This window comes from Thalassophryne amazonica, chromosome 2 (genome assembly GCF_902500255.1).
Source record: "Thalassophryne amazonica chromosome 2, fThaAma1.1, whole genome shotgun sequence".
Taxonomy (NCBI): Eukaryota; Metazoa; Chordata; class Actinopteri; order Batrachoidiformes; family Batrachoididae; genus Thalassophryne; species Thalassophryne amazonica.
The window spans coordinates 41947100-41971041 of record NC_047104.1 but is presented as its reverse complement, the minus strand read 5'-3'; the positions used below and the strand labels follow the sequence as shown (position 1 = coordinate 41971041).

The 23942-nt window shown below is 41.4% G+C and overlaps 1 protein-coding gene across 1 annotated transcript in view; it reads right to left on the bottom strand.

Moving 5' to 3' along the window:
- Window positions 1-23942, bottom strand: part of adamts18 (ADAM metallopeptidase with thrombospondin type 1 motif, 18) — a 314116-nt gene that overhangs the window by 95377 nt on the left and 194797 nt on the right. Inside the window, exons 14-16 of the mRNA XM_034185420.1 lie at window positions 16722-16852; window positions 14804-14927; window positions 12855-13099 (exon numbers count right to left, since the gene is read on the bottom strand). Coding sequence (XP_034041311.1) covers window positions 12855-13099; window positions 14804-14927; window positions 16722-16852 — 500 coding nt within the window. The remainder of the gene's footprint in view (window positions 1-12854; window positions 13100-14803; window positions 14928-16721; window positions 16853-23942) is intronic.

The window sequence follows — 23942 nt, the reverse complement described above, 5'->3', positions numbered from 1 at the left end:
CTTTGCAATCTTTAAACACCTGGGAAGGGCTTAAAGGTTGATGGACAGAGGTGTTTGGAGATCCTGAGATTTCTGCAGGAGAACGAAGATCCACATCTTTCGGGTCCTGGTGTTTCCTGTCGTACTGAATAGTGTGTAACATTTGGATCCAAACCAGTGGCCTAAGTTGAGGAACAGATGCATTTGGGACCGAATCTCTTTTGAAGATCTTTAGACAAGCTGCTGGCAATAATGGATGACAGTATCCAAATCATTTGCAAACTAATGACTGATCATGAACCAGTATATCAGTGTCTTAGTTTGAGGGTCCCTGCAGCTGGACACGGTAAAGAGGGCACCCACGTTTCATTTGGCTGCAGCAGATAGATGGATATTTTTGAGAGGTGGGAATGGACCAGTTGTCTGCCTGGGTGGTTGCCATCCAAGACACAAGGTAGCTCTGAGGTGTGGTGGTGGATGCAGTAATGCTACATGTAGCCAGACCTTACTTGAAAGTATTCAAACCCCAACCCACACGATAAAGATGTTCTTAATAATATGCACCTCTGTAAGCACTTACTGTGCGGAAGGAAACAACAATTAGTCCAGCGGATATGTAGAAGAATCGTTCTCTTCCGGATAGAAGCATGAAATTTGGCACAAATGTAGCTAATTATGTCCTCTTTCATATAAAAGCAAGACCCACCTCAGATCTTGCATGGTTCTTGCGTTATTCAAGATGGCGTCCAAGATGGCCGCCAAAAATCTGTTTTTGGCAAATAACTCAAAACTATGACTAGTTAGAGCAAAATATTGTATTGCCATTGTATAGAAATATGGCTATTCTGCACATTTTTAGCCTAATTACAAGCTTGTAGCATGAATAGTTTTAAAGATACAATTTTTTTAATCAATTAACAGTAGCGGATCTTTGTATATTCAAAGTAACACTAATAGCTGGGTGATTTTGTATACAAACTTTATTAAAAATTATACCTGTAAACAGACAATAAACACAATCACACATACATTTCCATATTATACAAAATATTTTTTCAAGTTTGTGACAATGTGTTCAGACATTTGATCAATTAATAGTAAGTATCAACTTCAAACAAAATGCATTGTTACCTAACTTATGTATGGCCTAAATCCAGCAGTCACCATTAAAAATATAGGCTGCACAGGATTCAACATCTACAGATGTTAAAACAATTAAATAATATTATTATGAATGCAATCAATAAAGTTTAGGCATTTAATAAGTACTAAGGATCCACTTACCACTATACTGCAACAATCTGTTCTATTCAGATCACACAGAGCCTTGTCAGACTCACTATTGGAATGAATATGCACTGTCCCTGTAGGCCAGCACATACCTCCAGGCCTCCACACTGCTGCCCTCTACCAAGCTGTGTAGTCAGCAGTCACATGTGCACACACTTGCCCAACACTCAGAATGACTGGTAACAATGCATTGGGCTATGTCTAATTGTCTATGTACTGTCTAGCTAGCTGGTGGTGATGGTTAGATTCTGGACTTTTGGTGGTAGGTGTCCGTAGATGTATATGTGAAGGAAAGCTGAATATGGCTTCAAACTGTGCAAGAGAAAGTTCAACTTGTAAACTTGACTGGACAAAGTGTGTGATATGCCAGGCTGACATAGATGAAAAACTAATATGTCCAGCAAACAGTACCAGAAGCTCATTTGGCTCAGCTTATACTACTTTTGCAAACAATCTGATCAAATTCAAAGAGATAGGTGAATTCCCTATAAATGTAGATTTACACCTATTAGATGAAGGACAAGGGATTGAAGACACACTAAAGTCTAAGAAAGCTGTTTGGCATAAGTCTTGCTATGGCACTTGCAGAACTTGCAGAGGAGTAGGTATTCGAAGAAAAGTACTACCAGAAACTGCAATTCCAAGTAATTGGCAAACCTTCCTACGCTACTCAGAAAACAAGGTGGAACTCTTTCAGTTCCTAAGTCGAGCAGTTGTTACACTGGATGTGAAAGACACTGTTGTTATCTCCACACTGAATCAAGCAGTTGTGACTAATTGTTCAGTTGATACTAGTGCTATCAATCCAGCAAACCATGAGGAAGCTGATACAAGAATGTTTTTGCATGCTGCTCATGGAGCTGCACAGGGCTTCAATCAATCGAAGGACAGTGGATACAGATGTTGTTGTTCTTGCTGTTGAATATGTGAACCAACTCAACATTAACCTCTGGCTTGCATATGGTGTTGGAAAATCTCTGACATACATATCAGCCAACAGTCTAGCAAGTGTTCTTGGACCAAACAGAAGCAAGGCGTTACCTTTCTTCCATGCATTCAGTGGTTCAGACACCACCTCCTTCTTTGCTGGGAAAGGCAAGAAGTCTGCCTTTGATGCCTGGAATGTTGTGCCAGAGTTGACTACAGTCTTAGAGAGGAGGCTAAGTTCAAGGCAGGACACCATTACACCTGAAGATGAAGCTGCCCTAGAGAGGTTTACAGTGGTGATGTACAGTCGCACATGTCCTCTGTCAGATGTTGACAAAGCTCGTCAAACTCTTTTTGCCCAAGGCAGACAGTCACTGGAGAGCATTCCACCAACCAAGGCAGCCCTTAGAGAGCACATTAAATGTGCTGCATTTCAGGCTGGACATATCTGGGGACAAGCTCTGAAATCCCAGCAAGATATTCCAGATGTCACAGATTGGGGTTGGGAGAGGTGTCAGGGCAGATTTACTCCCAAGTAGAGTGCTCTGCCAGAAGCATCAAAAGTGTGCCAAGAGCTCATTAACTGCAGTTGTAAGAAAGCTTGCAGAGGCTTGTGCAAATGTTTCAAGGCAAATTTGAGTTGCACCTCTTTATGTCATTGTGGTGGTGCATGTCATCAACTAATGTAGTGTAGTTGTGATGATTTGTATTTCGTAATTGTCATTTCATGATGTTCGTTAATATCTTCCTTTTTGTCAAGCTTAAAATAGGAGTTTAAGAGTTATATGGTTTAGCTTGTTCATTTAACTTTGATCTGAAAACTGTCTGGATTAGACATGACTTTGCATTTTATGCTGTAGGACAGTAAATGCTTGTACATTTGTATGGTTATAGACTAAGCCCTTATATATCAGATTTCTTGGAATCCTTTAAACTTTGCAATGGTGTATCTCAGGCACTGTGCATCATACAGACATGTAACTATGCTTAAAATGTGCAGAATAGCCATATTTCTATTCACTAGTAATACAATATTTTGCTCTAATTAGTCATAGTTTTGAGTTATTTGCAAAAAAGTGATTTTTGGCAGCCATCTTGGACGCCATCTTGAATAACGCAAGAACCGTGCAAGATCTGAGGTGGGTCTTGCTTTTATATGAAAGAGGACATAGATAGCTACATTTGTGCCAAATTTCATGCTTCTATCCGGAAGTGAGCGATTCTATCGAAAACTGATGCATATCCGCTGGACTAAATGGGCAGTTCAAATGCGAAATACAGCAGCCACTCTGCTGAACTGGCCACAAACAGAAGTCGAGCTCCTAAAAAAGAGCCAACGACAGACATTTCCTGATGGCAAAACAAGCAACCAGCAAAGTATTTTGGAAGTCTGACACTGGCATTTCCTCTGGAATTACAAGCTGATCATTCCTGTTTTAACCACAGTATTCCAGTGGCCTGAGGGACTGACGCCGAAACATGACTGCACTTTCACTCGACCAACAGTGGAAAAGCAGGGGGAAAAAAAATCTAGTCTTCACCTGGTTTCCACTTCTGTTTCCATAAGGTTCAGAGTTCGAGGGAAGACAAATGGTTTTGCTGTCAAAGCTATGTGGGTCGCTTGTCCCACCTGTCATCACCATTTTTGCTTTAAACCCAGAGTCATCATGACACAACCACTTGTTGAATATTAGTTCTGCCGACAAGATGACAGGCCTGTCCAGCATCACATTCTGCTACTTTAAGTAGGTAAAGACTCTGGCTTCCCTTCAAACCCAGACTTCTGTCACAACACAGATTAAAAACACGGCTAAACCTCGTCATCGGCTCATAAATCACCTTTTTTTTACTTTGTGGAACTCACTCAAAAAAAGCCATCTGATTTTATGCTTTTCATCTGTGTTTTTAAAGGGCATTTGATGCACGGTCTCAGTGTACATCAAAACCAGGAGAACTTGGGAAAAAAACACTTGTCTTGTGGTCTCTGGACAGTGTGATTTGTGTTCTTCTGAAATCCATGAGCAGGAGCAAGAAGGCAAAATGTGTTTGGTCTTTTCTAACTGTGATCCCTAGCAGGTGATGCCACGGGACCCAGTATCACCTGACCGATTATGTCACCACTAAGGGGCCAACAAGTACAACTCAATTCACTCTGGGTGCATTGAAAGGGGTCAGCAGGTGTCATAAAAATGCATAGCAAATTCTCAAGCTAAATAAGAACAATGCATCTATCTATCTATCTATGAAGCAAAAAGCGTCTGTGTGAGTGCGAGTATGTGGCTCACATATCTCTATGACTATTTGTCAGATCAGCCTCAGCTTTCGGATATGGTTTACACATAGCATGATGATGTGCATCCTTTATTATGAAAATTTGGGGAATTAATTTTCAAAACCTTTATTTCGATTAACATTGTAACATTTGTAAACTGTTGATATGCCTCCCAAGAAGCAAGGGCCGTTAGGTCATAAAACTCCAAGTGTTAATAGTGCTGGGGAAACATCTGCAGAGACACTAAGAACATTATATACAGTGGTTTGCAAGCGTATTCAGCCCCTTGATGTTTCATGCATTTTGATTTGTTTGTGGCATTTCAAATACAAAAAGTAAATCAGGCTTCTCAATATAAAAATTTCTAAAATTATCTTCCTTAGACTCAAACTGAAAGTAAATCTCTACAACTTGATATAAATTAATTAAAAATATAAAAGCCAAGATGATGGGTTGCATAAGTAATCAGCCCCCTTGGTATAATACCTGTAAATAATCAGTTTAATTGCCAGTTTTTTTCAGACAAGTCAGGGGATGGATATATGAACATTTCCAAGTCACTAAATATGTCTTGAACTTTATTTACATCAGTTATGAAGAAATGCAAACAGCATGGCACTCGGTGGTAAATCTGTGTGGAGTAGACAGTTCTCAAAAACTGAGTGACTGTACAAGAAGCAGAAGAGTGAGGAAAGCCACCAAGACACGCAGACAACCCACAAGAAGTTATCGGCTTCTGTGGCTGTGATTGGAAAAATTGTGCATAGTGCATGTTTTGCATTTTGTATTAACAGTTATACAGCTTCATATAGTTTGAGTCTAAGGAAGACAATTTTAGAAATGTTTATATTGAGAAGCCTGATTAACTTTTTGTATTTGAAATGCCATACACATTAAAATGCGTGAAATACCAAGGGCTATGAATACTTTGGCAGGCCACTGTATCCCACAGCATTGCAGTGATATGACATGCTAACACCTTTTTACCATCATTCATTTCAGTCTCATGAATGTCACAAATTGCTCTATGAAAATTAATGATAACAACACACACACAATGCAATGCAACTTACTACACGTTAATTAAAGTGGCATGAAATATACAATGACATGGTTAAAATTCTTCTCTGTTGCCCGTGCGTAGAACGGGTAACTCAGCTAGGATAATATAAGTACACCTCTTTGTACATCCCACCTTCAAACACAGCCTCATGCAACCAGCCATGAGAAATCTACTTAGGCTCCCAATTTTCTATAGGAATACGACCTTCCTACGGGCACTGCACTAATTCTTCAAAATAAAATTAAAAGCTTCACATTTCACATGTCTACGGAACAGACTGTTTCTTTGCCTGTCCCTTTAAATAGAAAGGAGCTGCTACTTATCCTGCCCCTATGCTGAATGCAGGAGCAGACTGTGTGATAGGCTCAGTGGGCGTGTCACACAGAGGGCAGACGAGCTCAGTGGGTGTGACACACAGAGGGCAGATGCGCTCAGTGGGCTTGTCACACAGAGCACAGACAAGCTCAGTGGGCGTGTCACAAAGAAAACAAACAGGCTCAGTGGGCGTGTCACAAACAGTGTAGACAGGCTCTGTGGGCGTGTCACACAGAGGGCAAATAGGCTCAATGTGCATGTCACATATGGCGCTTTTCTACTTCACAAAAGTAGCACTACTCGGCTCGAATCTACTCGTTTTTTTTGCTTTTCCACTAGGGTTAGTACCTGGTACCGGGTGCTTTTTTTAGTACCTGCTCAGGAGCGGTTCCAAGCGAGCCGAGCCGATACTAAAATGTGACGTCAATAGGCTGCCGGCCACTGATCGGTCAGAGAATGTCGTCACTGGACGAGACACGAGCGCGCCGTCCGAGACGAAAATCAAAACCTGCCATTTTTAAATAGTCACAGCGGCGTTACAGCAACCGTCGTTTTCTTTCGTTTCAGGGGGTTTTGTTTTTTTGTTTTTTTTACTCGCACAAAACCACACCGTGGCCTGTGGATGAGTTGCGGACGTTTGTGTTTGGTGGATGAAGCGATCCGAAATGAGAAAATCTCCCAGTCTTCGGCTGCACTCGGCTCACCGGACATTACAGCAACTCAGAGAACAGCTGAAAAAGCTTAAAAGTGATTACAGGACCACAATGACCGGAGTAGGTCAGACCGTAAGGGCTGGAAACGGTTCGACTGCAGGAACACTGTTTACGGACACCGACCGGCGAGCAACGGGAGGCAGGATGACCGCGACTCGGCTTTGTTTGAAGCGACGGCTGGTAAGTGTTTTTGTGACTGTAGTCTGCTTGAAAGCACCGTTTAACGTTACTTATCCCATTGGTGGGAAGCACACTTTAACAAACTAAGATTGTGAGTCTAAACTTGTGTTAAAGTAACATCGTTGTCTCACATATGTGGACACAGTGAGCTAGCTGACTGCTAACTAGCGAGCTAGCTAACTCCGTGCTCCGCTTTAAAGTATTAACTTCTGACAGAAAAACACCTAAAGTCAGCAAGACAACAAACGTGTACATTTGACTCATTTAGTGCAATTACTGTGGTGTTTTTTTTTGTTTGTTTTTTTTTTTGACATGTCGTCATTTTGTGTTATTGTTGAAGAATCCAGTTCCATAAGCGAGGAGGGACATCAAGCACCACACAGCAACGTGTCATCACAGGTAAGAATAACGTGTCTCACATCACCTTAACTTTCCCAAATACGATATATACAAACCCAGAATCCATAAATATTGTAATAAATCCCACAAAGGTCCAGCAAATTTTGCCAAAGTTTCAGTTATTTGCTTTGCAAAAAAGTCATGTTCTTTCAATATGATGCTCCAAATGGTCTGATTTGTTGGAGGATAATTTTGAAAGAACATAATTTTTATGCAAAGTGACCAAGATAACTAAAACTCTAGGGAATTATCATACAGAGACTGAAGGGTTTGTTTTGTTGTTTGTTTGTTTTTTTAATTTGCTTTCCCATTTCTACCTTCATTATGGTCCAGGCAAGAGAAAAGGGAGCCTGTTGCAGGAGGAGAATCTCAACATCTTGAGTGATGTTGAGGCTGAAGCTGAACTGGGCCCAGTGTGATCGACACATCCGACTGATCCTTGAGGAAGCAACGGTGGTGGAAGCTGCATTTAATCAGGCATATCTTGGCGTGCTGGGCGACCTTGTGCACGCGATGCAGGTCACCGGGGCATGTGACCTGCGCCCCCAACCCAGACTACAGACACATGAAACTTTCCTATAGTTTGTTTTGCTTTTTTTTGTATTAGCTCTTTTTTGTTGCAGTAAACAATTTGACTCATGTGACTGTATCATAATTTTTCATTTCATGCTGAGTCAACAGTAAAAAAACATTTTGTCATTGATGTTTTGGTGCAATGATGGTTCATCTCTAAGAATTTTTAATTTGGGTTTTGCCACTCCAGAAGACACTGCACATGACACCTGGCTGAATCTTTACACAGATGCTGGAATAAGCATGTCTAAACCGAGATTTTACCAAATGGTATTTAACATAAACAAAAAGGTTTAGTCACTTCAGTGAAGGCACCATTACATCAAGGAATTTTGAACAACCAGTTTTACTGTCTGTTACATTTACATTTATGACCCCATTAAATGTAAAACTTATTTTACTACTGGATTATGCTTAAACAGCTTTTAAAACTGTTAGCCTTTAAATCAGTAAGCCTTGGTAACTTTTACAAATCAAACTGATGTTACACAAACGTGGAGACATTTTAGCAAAAAGTACAAATTTATTCAAAATTCATAGTGAAACATAACATGATGATGATGACAAAGGTGTCCCATTCCGTGGCATGAACCTTTGCAGCGGTGACTCTGAGAAAACCATCTGAAACACACACACAGCATACATATTTTAATTAGTGTTGTCAGGTTATTAAAAAAATAATGTAATTGATTACAGGGTTTGTGATTAGTTAATCTAAATGAATCATTTAATCGCAGGTGCAGGTATATTAAAACCTCAGATCTGTGTGCTTGGGGCATTTAATAATCAGGTAAAGGATTAGGGTTATTTTTGTTACATATCAAGGAGGTATTAAACAAGCTGTAAATTGATCATAAATTGGGAGAACTGTCTAAGTGTAATTTGGATGGGTTAAATGCAGGCAAATTTCACTGTATGTGTAAAAAGGCTATATTATAAAGCTTGTCTATAAAAACAGAATTGTGGGAGTTTGGAGGCTGATTCTTTTTGCACAATATGACTCCTTTAATAATTATCTTATTAGATTTCATATTTTAAATTTGTCCATTGAACATTAAAATCTGGATGAAAAACAAACATTTTTAATGTGTTTTAAGCCTGTTCGACTTCAGTGACGACGTTAATTAACAGTCATTAAAACCAAATCAACATTTTGTGCGTGAACGTCAGTAAACGCACAAACTCCCACATTTGAGATTTAACAATAAGTTATCAAAGCAAGTTACTTTGGTTAAAAAAAGTATTGACATTAACAGGTTTATTGCTCTCAGAAACGCGTGTTTATTCACAGATCAAGTCACTGACGTCAAAACAAAATGGAGCAAAGTGTGACTGAAGGCCTGATAGGTGCTGTAATTAATCTAAATTAACGCTTTATTTTGACAGCCACAATTTTAATAGTTAATAGCGACAGCCTGCAGTTATTACTTATTTACGAGCTACTTAGGAAGCTAATGATTAGCTTACTGTCATGCTTCGTCTCTTCGTCTCTTTAGCAGCTTGTATCTTCTCGTCTTCGTTCTCATATTGTTGTATGAATTCCCAAAGTCTTCTGTACTTCTCAAGCATGTTTTGTCTCACCGCCAGCAACTTTCTCTTAAAAACTCACAGCAGTAAACACACGGAGTCCACCACTGTTTATGTTTGTGTCACGTATAAAACGACATCACCGCAGTTTGCTCTGCTGACCCCGCCCACGTTGAAGAGGTACTATTTGCAGTAGAAAAGGACGTGCTTGGAACCAAACCAAGTAGAGCCGAGTAGAGTAGAGCTGAGTAGTGCTGGAGCTCTGTAGTAGAAAAGTGCCTATACAGGGCAGATAGGCTCAGTGGGCGTGTCACACAGAAAGCAAACAGGCTAAGTGTGCGTGTCACATAGAGGGCAGACGGGCTCAGTGGGCTTGTGCAGACGGGCTCTGTGGGCGTGTTACATACAGGGCAGACAAGCTCAGTGGGCTTGTCACAAACAATGGAGACGGGCTGAGTGGGTGTGTCACACAGAAAGCAAACAGGCTCAGTGGGCGTGTCACAAACAGTGTAGACAGGTGGGCATGTCATAGGGAAAGCAGGAGTTCAGTTATGGACATCTGTGACATATGTATGTCACAAAAGATAAAAAGCAGGAATTTCATGCCCAAACATTACTTATGCAGAGTAGTTGCTCCATGCACGTACAGAACTGTGAAACTCTGATGACATCTAACACAAAACATATCTAATTTTAAAAGATGGATCAAATGCTGTTTTTACTCCCCTTTAACACTTCCTCCACTGCTGGAGCAACATGTCACTAACCCATGCAAAACATGAATGACAGACAAGGCATATGTATGTTCATGCAGTACTGATGGAATAATATCAACAGCTGAAAGTACGTATGTAACTTTAAACTGATCAACATGTCGCTTGATGTGAGGCTTAATTTCAGATGTACTGTATAAGAAGCACAAAGCTCTGCCTGCAGACCACATACAGCTTCCTTTTCATGATGAATGCTATAAGAATTAACATGCATCATGTCTTGGCAGTTAACAACATTCTTATGCTGTCAATTCGGTTTCTCATTCTAACACATCTTGGTGTAGCTGAAATGGGCAAAACAATTTATGCTCCACGTCACGTCAGCACCATGGACAGCTCACCTTACCTCACACACACCTCTTAACAGCAGGTGTGTGCATATTTTTCTTATGAGTAAAAAATTAAGAGATACACTCAACAAAAATATAAACGCAACACTTTTGGTTTTGCTCCCATTTTGTATGAGATGAACTCAAAGATCTAAATCTTTTTCCACATACACAATATCACCATTTCTCTCAAATATTGTTCACAAACCAGTCTAAATCTGTGATAGTGAGCACTTCTCCTTTGCTGAGAAAATCCATCCCACCTCACAGGTGTGCCATACCAAGATGCTGATTAGACACCATGATTAGTGCACAGGTGTGCCTTAGACTGCCCACAATAAAAGGCCACTCTGAAAGGTGCAGTTTTATCACACAGCACAATGCCACAGATGTCGCAAGATTTGAGGGAGCGTGCAGTTGGCATGCTGACAGCAGGAATGTCAACCAGAGATGTTGCTCGTGTATTGAATGTTCATGTCTCTACCATAAGCCGTCTCCAAAGTCGTTTCAGAGAATTTGGCAGTACATCCAACCAGCCTCACAACCGCAGACCACGTGTAACCACACCAGCCCAGGACCTCCACATCCAGCATGTTCACCTCCAAGATCGTCTGAGACCAGCCACTCGGACAGCTGCTGAAACAATCGGTTTGCATAACCAAAGAATTTCTGCACAAACTGTCAGAAACCGTCTCAGGGAAGCTCGTCTGCATGCTTGTCGTCCTCATCGTGGTCTCGACCTGACTCCAGTTTGTCGTCGTAACCAACTTGAGTGGGCAAATGCTCACATTCGCTGGCGTTTGGCACGTTGGAGAGGTGTTCTCTTCGCGGATGATGCGAAGGAGATGTGTTGCACTGCATGAGGCAAATGGTGGTCACACCAGATACTGACTGGTATCCCCCCCAATAAAACAAAACTGCACCTTTCAGAGTGGCCTTTTATTGTGGGCAGTCTAAGGCACACCTGTGCACTAATCATGGTGTCTAATCAGCATCTTGGTATGGCACACCTGTGAGGTGGGATGGATTTTCTCAGCAAAGGAGAAGTGCTCACTATCACAGATTTCAACTGGTTTGTGAACAATATTTGAGGGAAATGGTGATATTGTGTATGTGGAAAAAGTTTTAGATCTTTGAGTTCATCTCATACAAAATGGGAGCAAAACCAAAAGTGTTGCGTTTATATTTTTGTTGAGTATATGTAGAAATGATCACAGAAATTCCTCTAAATGCTTCTCTGCTAGAGGATGCACACCCTGTGTTGTGTTTGCACCACACAGAAATGGGGATAATCATAGTTCTTAGAGTGCCATTCTGGGGGGCTATTTTTCCAGCTTTTACTTCAGGGTAAGGACTCTCAAAGGCACAACAGAAACTCGAAAACAAAACACTTAGGCCCCGTGTCTACATTCTTCTGGGTGCCAGCATTTTTTTCCAAATAACAACACAGAGTTTGTGGCTGCCAAGAGAAAACGTGCTGCAACCTAGCATTTAATTCAAAGTGCTCTGCCATTTTCGTACAGCCACTCTAAATGCTTCAAAAAAAGTTTTAGAAAGGACCTAAAACTGTACCTGAAGAACATTTGCAAGCAAGTGATAAGATGTCTTTTTTTCTCTTTTTTTTCTTTATGGGAGCAGATTGGATGGACTCTAAATGCTGTTGTTGAAGCACTAGTATTGCACCTTTATCAACGCACAGTCTGTAAGCTTGATGTAAGCTGTGAACCACTGCACAGCACTTTTTGTGTTAGAAAAATACTGGGAGGAAACCCATCCCAGAACCCTGTCAGTACACACCAGTACACTAGAATGCTAAATGTGAGGTTAAAAACATGGCAACTGAAAGAAATACAAATCTAATTGCATGTTATGGTATCATTTAAGCTTTTCTTCCAAGTTCCAACAGGTGATGTAAATAGAAACATAAAAGTAGTTCTCCGCAGAGCTCACCCAGTGGGTGGCCCCAAGAACTGAGTCCTGAGACCTGCTGTCTTTTAAAGTCTATTCAATTCACACTGACGCATCAAATCACTTCTCAGGTTTGTGACAACAGGGGCCACATCCATGACTATCAATATGGAATGTGAATAAATATGTGACTTTGCGCCTCTAGTACATAGAACCACATAAACAAGGCATCTGCTATTTGAATGCTCTGCTCTGATCTAAATAATTAAAGCTACAAAGGCTGATTTGGATCAGTTATATCAAATGTCACTCTTTCATCTTGTTTTCTCTCCTTCACTGTCTCACTGGACATGACTGTTGTAAATAATGCATTACATTCTGATAAATCCTCATCCTTGCTAATTTTTGTAGTAAAATTTCCATCTCGGTCAATCATAATGTGGACAGTATTAGGCCGACAATGTCCAGAAGGCATGCTGAGCCTCTAGAAACACTCTTATGCAGATTAAAGCCAAAATCTGATCATCTGAAATCTGATGGCACTCTGTCTGCTGCAAACAAAATCTGGTAAAATAAATGAATAAAGCTGTATTTTTTGTGCCTTACTTCAAACACCAGCGTCTCATTCGTGGGTCCAGCAGCAGACAGGCTCTCTGGTTTGTTGAAGGAGCGTTGATATTCAAAAACAGTTCCACCAAAGTAGAATTTCCCTGGCCAATCCACAGTCCAGTCCCCAGTCAGGTAATATTTCCTCTTCAGGGAGCGGACGGCCAAGTAGCTGGTGGAAACCTCCATTTCCTGGATGTGGATGCTCCGTGCCCCGGCTGGAATTGTTACCATGGAGTAATACTCTGAACAAAACAAGGAGCAGGAAATAATTACTTATTCAAAGTTAAGTCATACATTTTACATGTTATTATTGCATATGTTCTTGCTCAGGGGGTTGGTAAGGTTAAACCTTATCCTTGTGAAGGAGCTTGGGGCGACTTGTGTTGTGATTTGGTGCTATATAAATAAATTGAATTGAATTGTATCATTTGTTTGTTGGTATTTTTGTGCAGTTGAGAAAAAGTAAGGACTCCATGGAGAAACTTTCAACATTTCTTTTCTGGGACACCTGTTCTTGCACTCAACTGTTGCACTCAACAGTTCTTGCACAGAACTGCTTGGGGTTTTGGATGGCAACCACCCAGGCAGACAACTGGTCCATCCTCACCTCTCCAAAATAACCCTTTATCTGTTACCGGCAGGTGAAACCAAGCAGCAACATTCATGCTCGTATTTTGTCCCTGACCAGGAAGTGCAGTTCCTTGACTGGCCTTTTGAGGCTGGTTCCAAAAACAGAGCACATTCTGATAGAAGCCCATTTAAAAACATTCAACAATTTTTTTTCTAACTTCTTAGTCAAAGACATTTCATTAATAAAATTCTGTATAATTGGTTGCTTTGAGTGACAGCGGCTTGGTCCAACGACTGGTCCTCTTGTAGCTTTGGACCGTAAAGGAGCCACTCGCTGTTGTGTTGTTGCTGTGTCTGTTTGGAGTATTTTATTACAAACACCTGGAATAGTCCAGCTTGGTGTGCAATGAAACATCTTAATGGATCATCTAAGACCTCTCTGTTGCAATATTCCTACTAAGTGGTCTTATTTAATCTTGTATACACTTTTAGCAGCTGTAGGTCCACTTAATGCACGATTACTGTGGAAATATGGCACTGATAATGTTTACTGTCCACACCAAAGCAAACCTTGATGAGAACCACCAGGCAGTCTCCAAAAATATGATTTAATAAACACCTAAATAGAGGTTAGCTCCACCCCTGTATGCATTAATGAGTTCATCATGAGTCAGTGTGGGCGGGGCTTTCAACATGGTGATGCCCAGAAAAGGGGGTCATTTCGGCTTTTCCGGGTCACTGTAGAAAACCAATGGAAGACATCACACAGGCTTGTCCAGTATATATGAAGTCTATGGGTGAAACGTGGGCTACTGGGGTCCTCAACATAAAAATAAACAACACAACAAATTAAATAAATACATATTATTAAAAAGTGGATAACACTGAATTCACTCTTTGATTTACAGTGCACTGTATGTGGTAAATTGTACATAAAATAGGGGTGTGTGCATGAGCAGAAATAATATTTTGATGATAATAAATGCAAGCTCTGTGATTATTGGCTGCTACATTTTACATTAAATAGTCTCTCACCCTATTTTTCTTTTCCTCTATATCATAACAGGTTTGACATGCCCTGAAAAATGTGTCCTATGTGCACATTGTTCCTTTATAAATTCCAGTTCATGTGCAGGGAAAAGATGTATGCATTGCTTTTTGTGCATATGCATCATTTATAAATGAGCCCCCTGGTGATTTGGAAGAGAAAAAGTGATGCATCACTGGGACAATCTACCAGGAAGAGCAATGAAGCTCATGGATATGTTAATTTTTGAACATTCCTAAGGCCTTTTTGTCGGTCTAACTCCGTCTTGTGTGAATATTCACCACCGGCACAGTTCCTCAAATCTACACATGGACACAAACAGACCTACCGTTAGCCTGGTGCTGAAGGATGTACTGGCCCTTAAAGAACTTGCAAGTGGAGTTGTCTCCATTACAGACTCCACAGGCATCCAGAGAGGCCTTTGAAGCCAGGACCTGGTCACAGCCCACTGCCTACACACACACACACACACACACACACACACACACACACACACACACACACACACACACACACACACACACACACACACACACACACACACACGTGGCACTCATGTCAAAGAAATAAATCCAGATATAGTGACAGGTTTGAAGTAACTCTAATACCATGTCATGAAATTTGGTGTTTCATTTGACTCTTGCACATGGCACGTGGATTGCACGGACAATATAATCATGGTGAGGGTGCGGCATTACCCTTTTTAATTATTGTTCACTGCTGCAGAGGATTCATGTGAGATCAAGTCTGGAAGCATGTGATGGCACTGCATCACACCTCAGGAATACCTTGGACCTGGATGGCAACTACTCAAGGAAATAACCGGTCCATCCGCACCTCTCAAAAGTAACCATGCTGCAGCCAGGTTAAATGTGGACTAGGTGAGGATAGGAGCATAAATTGACTGTTAAATTGAGGCCTTCTGCCTCAGCTTTTTCTTCATCACGAGCACCCACAGGGACTCAGACGCAGCTGTTGATCTCATGTTCCATCTTACCCCCACTCATGAGCAAGACCCAGAGATATTTGAACTCCTCCATTTGTAGCAAAAACTCTCCCCTTTACCCAGCGGGGACAAATAAACATTCAGCAAGGAACCAGTAATAAAATAAAACCAATAAAAAGATATTTGAGAGTTGTTTGGTGACAGACATCCAAAAAAGGACAACATACTGCAATGGAGTGACTGAAATTCTCCATCTGCCACGACACTGTTTGGCAGTCATGAATCCGATTTTTCTCAGCTGCTTATACAAGCTTCACTGTAGTCGTTATTATGCGGAGATTGATTCATTCAAGAATTAAGGAGCTTCGACATGGCCAGTCTTTTTTTCTCCCTTTATATCCCACAAGCAATTAGATGACATATTGTCGAGAGTCACAGGACAGCAATTGGAGCCGGACAGGTTTTAAACAAATCCCCAATTTAACCCAATTAGTTAAATTACTTGTTTGGAAGTGAAACTGAAAGTGAACACAGCCCACATGTCTGTAATTGTTGAGTGGGCTGTAAAATGTCATACCTAAATTCTGTGTGCACTTGGGCACAAGTTGAGCCATGGTTTTGAAGGTCTAACAGACGTAATTTAAAGCCAAATAACTGGTCTTGTTAAAGATCTGTGGTCACTGTGCTGACTGATGTTAACACTCACCACTGTCAATGTTCCTTTCTGGGTTTAACACTCAATGAAATTTCACACAACAGGAAAATAACTTCAAACCCACATCTTCAAGGGAGAAACTGGAACTTTGGTCTTTAATTGGTTTGGTTTGGTGTTTGTTTGTTTTGGAGATGCCTGGGAAGAGCTTATGCACTTCTGGCATTGTGAGTCACGTCATAATTAAGTAATCGCCCCACACCTAGTCCCTGTAAAAAATAAAATAAAAAACATAAATAAATCCAGAGCCTCAACTGCATAAATATTATGTTTTTCAGAACCATATAGTATAGCTTCCAATTGTGTTTTGCAGTATGAAGTCACCTGGAAGGCAGCTTTGCTTTTTAATTGACATTAGTTGGACATTAGTGGCTCTGTTGTCTTTTTGAAATGTAGCTCAAAGTGTTCTGTCAATAGGTCACACTGAGTTATAAGCCACAAACCTGAACATGAAGGAACCTCAATTGAATAGACACTGACACTCGACTGGACGGCTCTTCTAATTTTTGTGACATTGATGTCTAGCAAGTCATAGTGTATTGAGAAATGTACCGTCTTAGTTAAACACACAAAGTGCAGCAGCTGTACCTCACAAACTCCATCAATGCAGATGCCTCCGTTGTGGTCAGAGCAAGAGGTCCCATCTTTCACTTTGCTGGACATGGCGAAGAAGAAGTCAAAGTCTTCTGCAATGCAGTACAGTTTACAGATGTCTTCATCTGCAGAAAGAATGTAAAAATATAAGCAACACATGGTTCATTGAGGAACCCACGATATTTACCTCCTCCAAGGAGGCAATGTTTTCAGTGCTGTTGGACTGTTAGCAGGATTACACAAAAACTACTAAACTGGTTTTCGTAAAACCTGGTCAAGGCCAAGGACAAAATCCTTAACTTGTGGAGTAGAACTGATTAAGGTTTTGGGGGGGGGGGGGGGGGGGCGGAGCAGAACCAGGAATGTTTTTCATTAATGTTGTGTATTTTTTCAACATTTTGTGACTTTCTCTTGCACAGATCTTTTGGGGGGTGGGAAAAAATGAAACATGTAGAATGCAAATATTTAACGATAAGTAAAATCTGGTGTGGATCTAGATAACAATGCCGATTTTGTGAATTTTGTGGCTAAAGTGAGGTGAACTATAATGTTTTAAAATGTATAAAGACATTTTTACGTTTCGTGTAGTGAACGTGCACATTTAGTTCTACTTTGTTGTTTTTGTCTGTTCAGTGTTGACAAGACACAGTTTACTGATGAGTTCTTTGTGCTTTGTACAATAACATTAATTAGCCCGTTAGCTTCTGCTCATGAACATGGTGTTTGCGTCTTAAATAAAAATGCACTGATTGAATTTATTTTGCTTCTTGTTGCATGAAGCAGTAGCACCACATTCAAACACAAATGTGAATTATAGACTGATGGAACTTTTGTATGTTTTTTCCTCTTCATGACACATTGTTAAGCACAGTGGCGGTCCTAGAGTGATTTACTCCCCGGGCGAAACCCCCTGCGTATGCGCCCCCCCCCGCGCGCACACTAACGTGGCCACCACCTCTGCCCCACCACCCATGAAAACACTAACTTCGTCCAGAACACCCACAATCCCACAAATTAACTCACAACAGCTATTTTCAAGAACAAATTTCCAGTTTTAATGACTACTGCAATAACAAACACAAAGAAATTGGCAGTCTAATGTGTCATCATCCATGGACTTATCTGCAATGATCATCTCAAAAGTTAGCAGGAGGGCATCATAATTGTTTGCCACAGTGCTCACTATCCGTGAAGTGAAATTCCATCGAGTAGGAGCATTTCTGGGCAACCTTAAGCAGCCTGTAGACTCAAGAAAAGACATCCTCTTTGTGGATTTTGAGAAAAATGTGGCAAACCCAGAGAGTGATGCAAAAAATATTCTGCACTCAGATAAGCATTTAGCCCCCTGAGACAGAACCAAATTCAGTCTGTGTGCATAGCAATGCATAAACATTGCACTGGGGGCTATTTCTTTAACTTTGGCCTGCAAACCATTGAGAGCTGAAGCCATGACAGCAGCCATGGCTTCTTCGTAAGGAAGACTATCAAATGGCTTCGCCAAAATCCGGTCCACAACATTCAAACTGTCTGCCATTATGTGCAGCTTCCTACCTAGCTAGCTCACTAGCTGGAACTGGCACGAGGCTAGTGTGAAGTTTGTCCGCCTGTGAGTGCTTTGTGACGGTGGAGAAGCTCAGCAGCACCCGATGCTCGGTAGGGACTGAAACTGCGATAGAAGTCAGAAAGAGTGATAGAAGTCAGTCTCCAAACACAAGCAGCTACAAAAAAAAACACCAGAAATAGAAGCTCGATTTGTCGCTAGTCGTTTTTAACAAAGAAAATGCCGCTAAGAGGATTAGAAAAGTCTCCGGTTCAACTCAGAAAAGAATGAAAATTAAAAAATGCTCCCACGGATGTTTACACCAAAAGGTCGCTTATTCGCTCATTTTGCTGCCAATCAAAAAGGGATTCAGGGATTCACGGTCGTGCCCCCCCCCGCGATGCCGCCCCGGGCGGCTGTCCGGGCAGCCCGCCTCCAGGACCGCCCCTGGTTAAGCAGATGCAATTAACACTCTGGTGAGACATACACATGCTCACACACATTCATCTTCAACTGCTTAGTCCAGGACAGGACACCATTGTGTCTGGTGAGACATATAGTCCTGAAAATATGCTAAAAATGAATTTTGAAGTAGATCAAAATTGAGGGGTGGATCCAGGAGTTTTTGTGCAACTTAATTAAAAAAAAAACTGAACCAGAGATTTGGTACCTGTTACAGTACTTCAAGGATTGGCTTAAGTATGTGCGCTGTCAGTGCCATTGTAGAATTTTATGTGAAGCTGCAGGAAAAGACATTGCTGAATTCACAGATTCTGTAATTCCTCAATGGCCTGGTCTGTATGAATTTACAGTAGTGACTATAACCTGTTACAGATACAGTAAATCCAGCTGCTGTGGAGACTGAATTGAAGAAGACAAGAGCTGACTATGAGTGCACCCAGAGGTATTTATCCGGGGCAACAGGTTTATGTTGTAGTTCAGATCAGTTATCACAGACAAGTCTCTGCAGCCGTCTTTGATTAAAATAAATGACAGTGAAGGTGGCTTGGCTCAAGGTCCCAAAAAGCAGTTCAGAATCTGTTCCTCTCTACATCACCTCCCATTCATCAACAGCTTAAACAGGTCTGGGACGTCAGCCAAACACACTGCTCCCCTTCACCGCGCTCTCTCCTCTCTCACTGTGTAACTAAACTGGCCTGCAGGCTTCCTTTTTAAATCTATCCCTACTGTGTCAGAGGGTGCAGGTGGCTACATGTCTCCCGTGCATTTAAACAGAGTGATAGTTTCCTCCAGCTTTTTGGCCTTAATAATTGCAGCAGTAAATAGAGATCTGTATTGCAGAAATGCTTTGTAAAAGTGATTTTGTCAGGCTGAGCACTATGCAGAGTATAAAAGACGAGCAGGAAGAAGACAAGACAAATCTTGCCCTGACCAAACTACAACGCAGAGTTTATTTAGTGGTGCTAGCTTCTTTGAACACTGATATTTACTTTCTTGTGCTTTGTGTACGAAGTAAAAATCACGGGATGCCCTCATGATCCCTGCAAAGAACTATGTAATCTAAACCATTATGCCACGGATGGTTTGCGTGCTCTTATGGTCCTTGGAATTGTACCAGAATCAGCCTTGTGCTCCCAACAAGCTCAATCGTGTCAGACAGGTCTGTGATGAGCAGCTCATTCAAAGTTTCCACCCAGGTTCTCCGGTCTGGGAATGATGCTGTCAGGGATGATGAAGCTGGGACACAACAGGACATTTTGCCAGATGGGACAAAGTCAATGTCCAGTCAATCTCAAGTCATCACAAATTATATGTCAACTGTCTTCATGAGAGATGGTGACAAGGACTTAAGAGCAACTTTGTTCAACCTCTGCAAATTATGAAGGAGGACCTCTTAAGGTCAGCACATTCTCAAATGATATCAGATGTAAGCTGTTTGTTTTCTCAAAATAAGTGCATTCCTATAAGTGTTGATCTCTTGGAGCTTAGTGGTGATGAATCCATGCAACCTGCAATCTGCTGGATCCCTGGCTGGTAGTGTTACAAAAAAATTGTTACACTCAATAGCAACATTATTTCTGAACGAAATCATCATAAGGCACAGCGCAGGCTGCCTTATTCCAAAGTCTAGTTTACACTATTGCACAGCATCCGAAGGTTGCAGTGGAATCAAACACAGCACTTTAGCAGTACGCTGTCTCTACTACACATCAAAAGAAGATGACTGGATGATTTTACCACTACAACAGGCGATGGGATCCAACCACAACAAAATGATGAAGCATAAGGAAGCTGGCTTGATGTTTCTTCAAAGACTATGAAACACAGAGGAATTCGCCCCAGACAGGATACCCAGGCTTTTTTAATGATATACTGTGCATTCAGAATGTATTCACAGTGCTTGTTTTTCCCCATTTTGCTATGTTACAGCTTTATTATAAAATGGTATAAATTCATTTTTCCCCTCAAAATTCTACTCACAACACCCCATAATGACAACATGAAAAATCTTTTTTGAAAATTTTGCAAATTTATGAAAAATAAAAAATAAGAAATCACATGCACATAAGTATCACACCCTTTTCTCAGTACTTTGTTGATGCACCTTTGGCAGTAATTACAGCCTCAAGTCTTCTTGAATATGAAGCCACAAACTTGGTGCACCTATCTTTGGGCAGTTTTGCTCAATCCTCTTTGCAGCACCTCTCAAACTCCATCAGGTTGGATGGGGAGCATCGGTGCACAGCTATTTTCAGATCTCTCCAGAGATGTTCAATCAGATTCAGGTCTGGGCTCTGGCTGGGCCACTCAAGGACATTCACAGAGTTGTACTGAAGCCAATCCTTTGATATCTTGGCTGTGTGTTTAGGGTCATTGTCCTCCTGAAAGACGAACCATCACCCCACATCCCCACAGCATGATGCTGCCACCACCATGCTTCACTGTAAGGATGGTGTCTGGTTTCCTGCAAACATGACACCTGGCATTCACACCAAAGAGTTCAATCTTTGTCTCATCAGACCAGAGAATTTTGTTTCTCATGGTCTGACAGTCCTTCAAGCTGCTGAAAGATAAACCATCACCCCAGTCTGAGGTCAAGAGCATTCTGGAGCATGTTTTCACCCAGCATGTCTCTGTACATTGCAGCACTGAATGGACTGCATTTATACAGTGCTTTTCCATCTGCATCAGCTGCTCAAAGCGCTGTACAATAATGCACACACCGGGAGCAAGTAGGAGATTAAAGACCTTGCTCAAGGGTCCTTGGAGATTTTGTGCTCAGGCTGGGATTTGAATCAAGGATCCTCTGGTCTCAAGCCCAACGCTTAATGACTAGACCATCACCTCCCCAACCACTACACCATCACTTCCGCACATTCATCTTTCCCTCAATACTGACGAGTCTCTCAGTTTCTGCCACTGAAAAACATCCCCACAGCATGATGCTGTCACCACCATGCTTCATTGTAGGGATGGTGTCTGGTTTCCTTCAAACATGACACCTGGCATTCACACCAACGAATTCAATCTTTGTCTCATCAGACCAGAGAATTTTGTTTCTCATGGTCTGAGAGTCCTTCAGGTGCCTTTTGGCAAACTCAAGGCAGGCTGCCATGTGTCTTTTACTAAGGAGTGGCTTCTGTCTGGCCACTCTACCATACAGGCCTGATTGATGGATTGCTACAGAGATGGTTGTCCTTCTGGAAGGTTCTCCTCTCTCCATAGAGGAATGCTGGAGCTCTGACAGAGTGACCATCATTCTTGGTCGCCTCCCTGACTAAGGCCCTGGTCCCCTGATCACTCAGTGTAATTTTAATTTAATTTAATCTTTATTTAACCAGGTTAGTCCCATTTAGATTGAGACCTCTTTTGAAAGGGATTTTAATTTAATTGAAATTTTTTTAATTTTCATTTATTTATATAGAGCCAAATCACAACAGAGTTGCCTCAAGGCACTTCACACAAGTAAGGTCTAACCTTACCAACCCCCAGAGTAACAGTGATAAGGAAAAACTCCCTCTGAGGAAGAAACCTCAAGCTGACCAGACTCAAAGGGGTGACCCTCTGCTTGGGCCATGCTACAGACATAAATTACAGAACAATTTACAAAACGAATATACAGGATATGCTGTTGGTGCACAGGACAGGAAGGTCGCAAGCACAAATACAACTCCCATCTCTGGATGGAGCTGTATCTTAAACAGAGAGAAAAAACAGAATCAGGCATCAGAAAGACAAGAAATACTGTATAATTTGCCAGCATTAAACAACAAGAAAACAGAAGAAATACTAAGGCCACTAGCCCTAAGCTTCACTAAAAGACCCAGAATTTAGGCAAAGTTGAGGCCGTGGCATGCACCGTTTGCTAATAAAATTAATTAAAAGAGTAAAAAGTGTAAAACAAAACTATACCAGTATGCTAGCCATATAAAAGGGAAAATAAGTGCGTCTTAAATCTCGACTTGAAAGTCTCCACAAAATCTGACTGTTTAATTGACGCAAGGAGATCATTCCACAGAACAGGGGCATGATAAGAGAAAGCTCTATGACCTGCAAACTTCTTATTCACCCTAGGGACACAAAGTAGTCCTGCACCCTGAGAATGCAAAGCCCGGGCCGGTACGTAAGTTTTAATTAGGTCAGCTAGGTAGTGAGGTGCCAATCCGTGAACAATTTTATAGACTAGTAGCAGTACCTTAAAATCTGATCTCACTGGGACAGGAAGCCAGTGAAGGGATGCCAAAATGGGTGTAATGTGGTCGAACTTTCTGCTTCATGTCAAAAGTCTGGCTCCAGCATTTTGAACCAGTTGGAGAGCCCTAATGCTAAACTGCGGTAAACCAGAAAATAGAACATTGCAGTAGTCCACTCTAGAAGAGATAAACACATGGATCGGGGTCTCAGCATCAGCCATGGAGAGGATGGGACGAATCTTCGCTATATTTCGCAGGTGGAAGAAAGCAGTCCTCGTAATATTTCAAATGTGGAAGTCAAAGGACAATGTAGAATCAAAACTTACCCCAAGGTTCCTCACTTTGTCAGTGTGATGTATGACACATGAGCCTAGGCTAAGCGTTAACTGGTCAAATTGATGCCGATGTCTCACTGGACCAAGAACCATCATTTCAGTCTTATCAGAGTTTAAAAGTAGGACGTTTCTAGACATCCAACTTCTCACTGATGCAAGGCAATCTTCTAAGGATTTTATATGAACGAGATTATCAGCAGTTATTGGCAAGTATTACTGACTATCATCAGCATAGCAGTGAAAGGTAATCCCAAAACGCCGCAATATGTGCCCAAGGGGTGCTATATAAAGAGAGAAAAGCAGGGGGCCTAAGACGGACCCCTGTGGAACCTCAAATTTCATGTCACTAAGGTTAGAGGTAGTGTTACTGTACAAAACACGGTGGGAACAACTGGTCAAGTATGACGTCAGCCATGAAAGGGCACTCCCAGTAATCCTAAAATGATTTTCCAGCCTATCAAGTAGAATATGATGATCCACGGTATCAAATTCAGCACTGAGATCTAACAGCACTGGAACAGCAGTGGTGTCCGAATCCATTGTAAGCAGAAGCTCATTCAACACTTTAGTGAGAGCCGTCTCTGTGGAATGATATTTTGTAAAAGCAGACTGCAGTGGCTCAAAGAGATTATTCTCAGTAAGATAGTCAATGAGCTGCCGTGACACCACTTTTTCCAGAATTTTA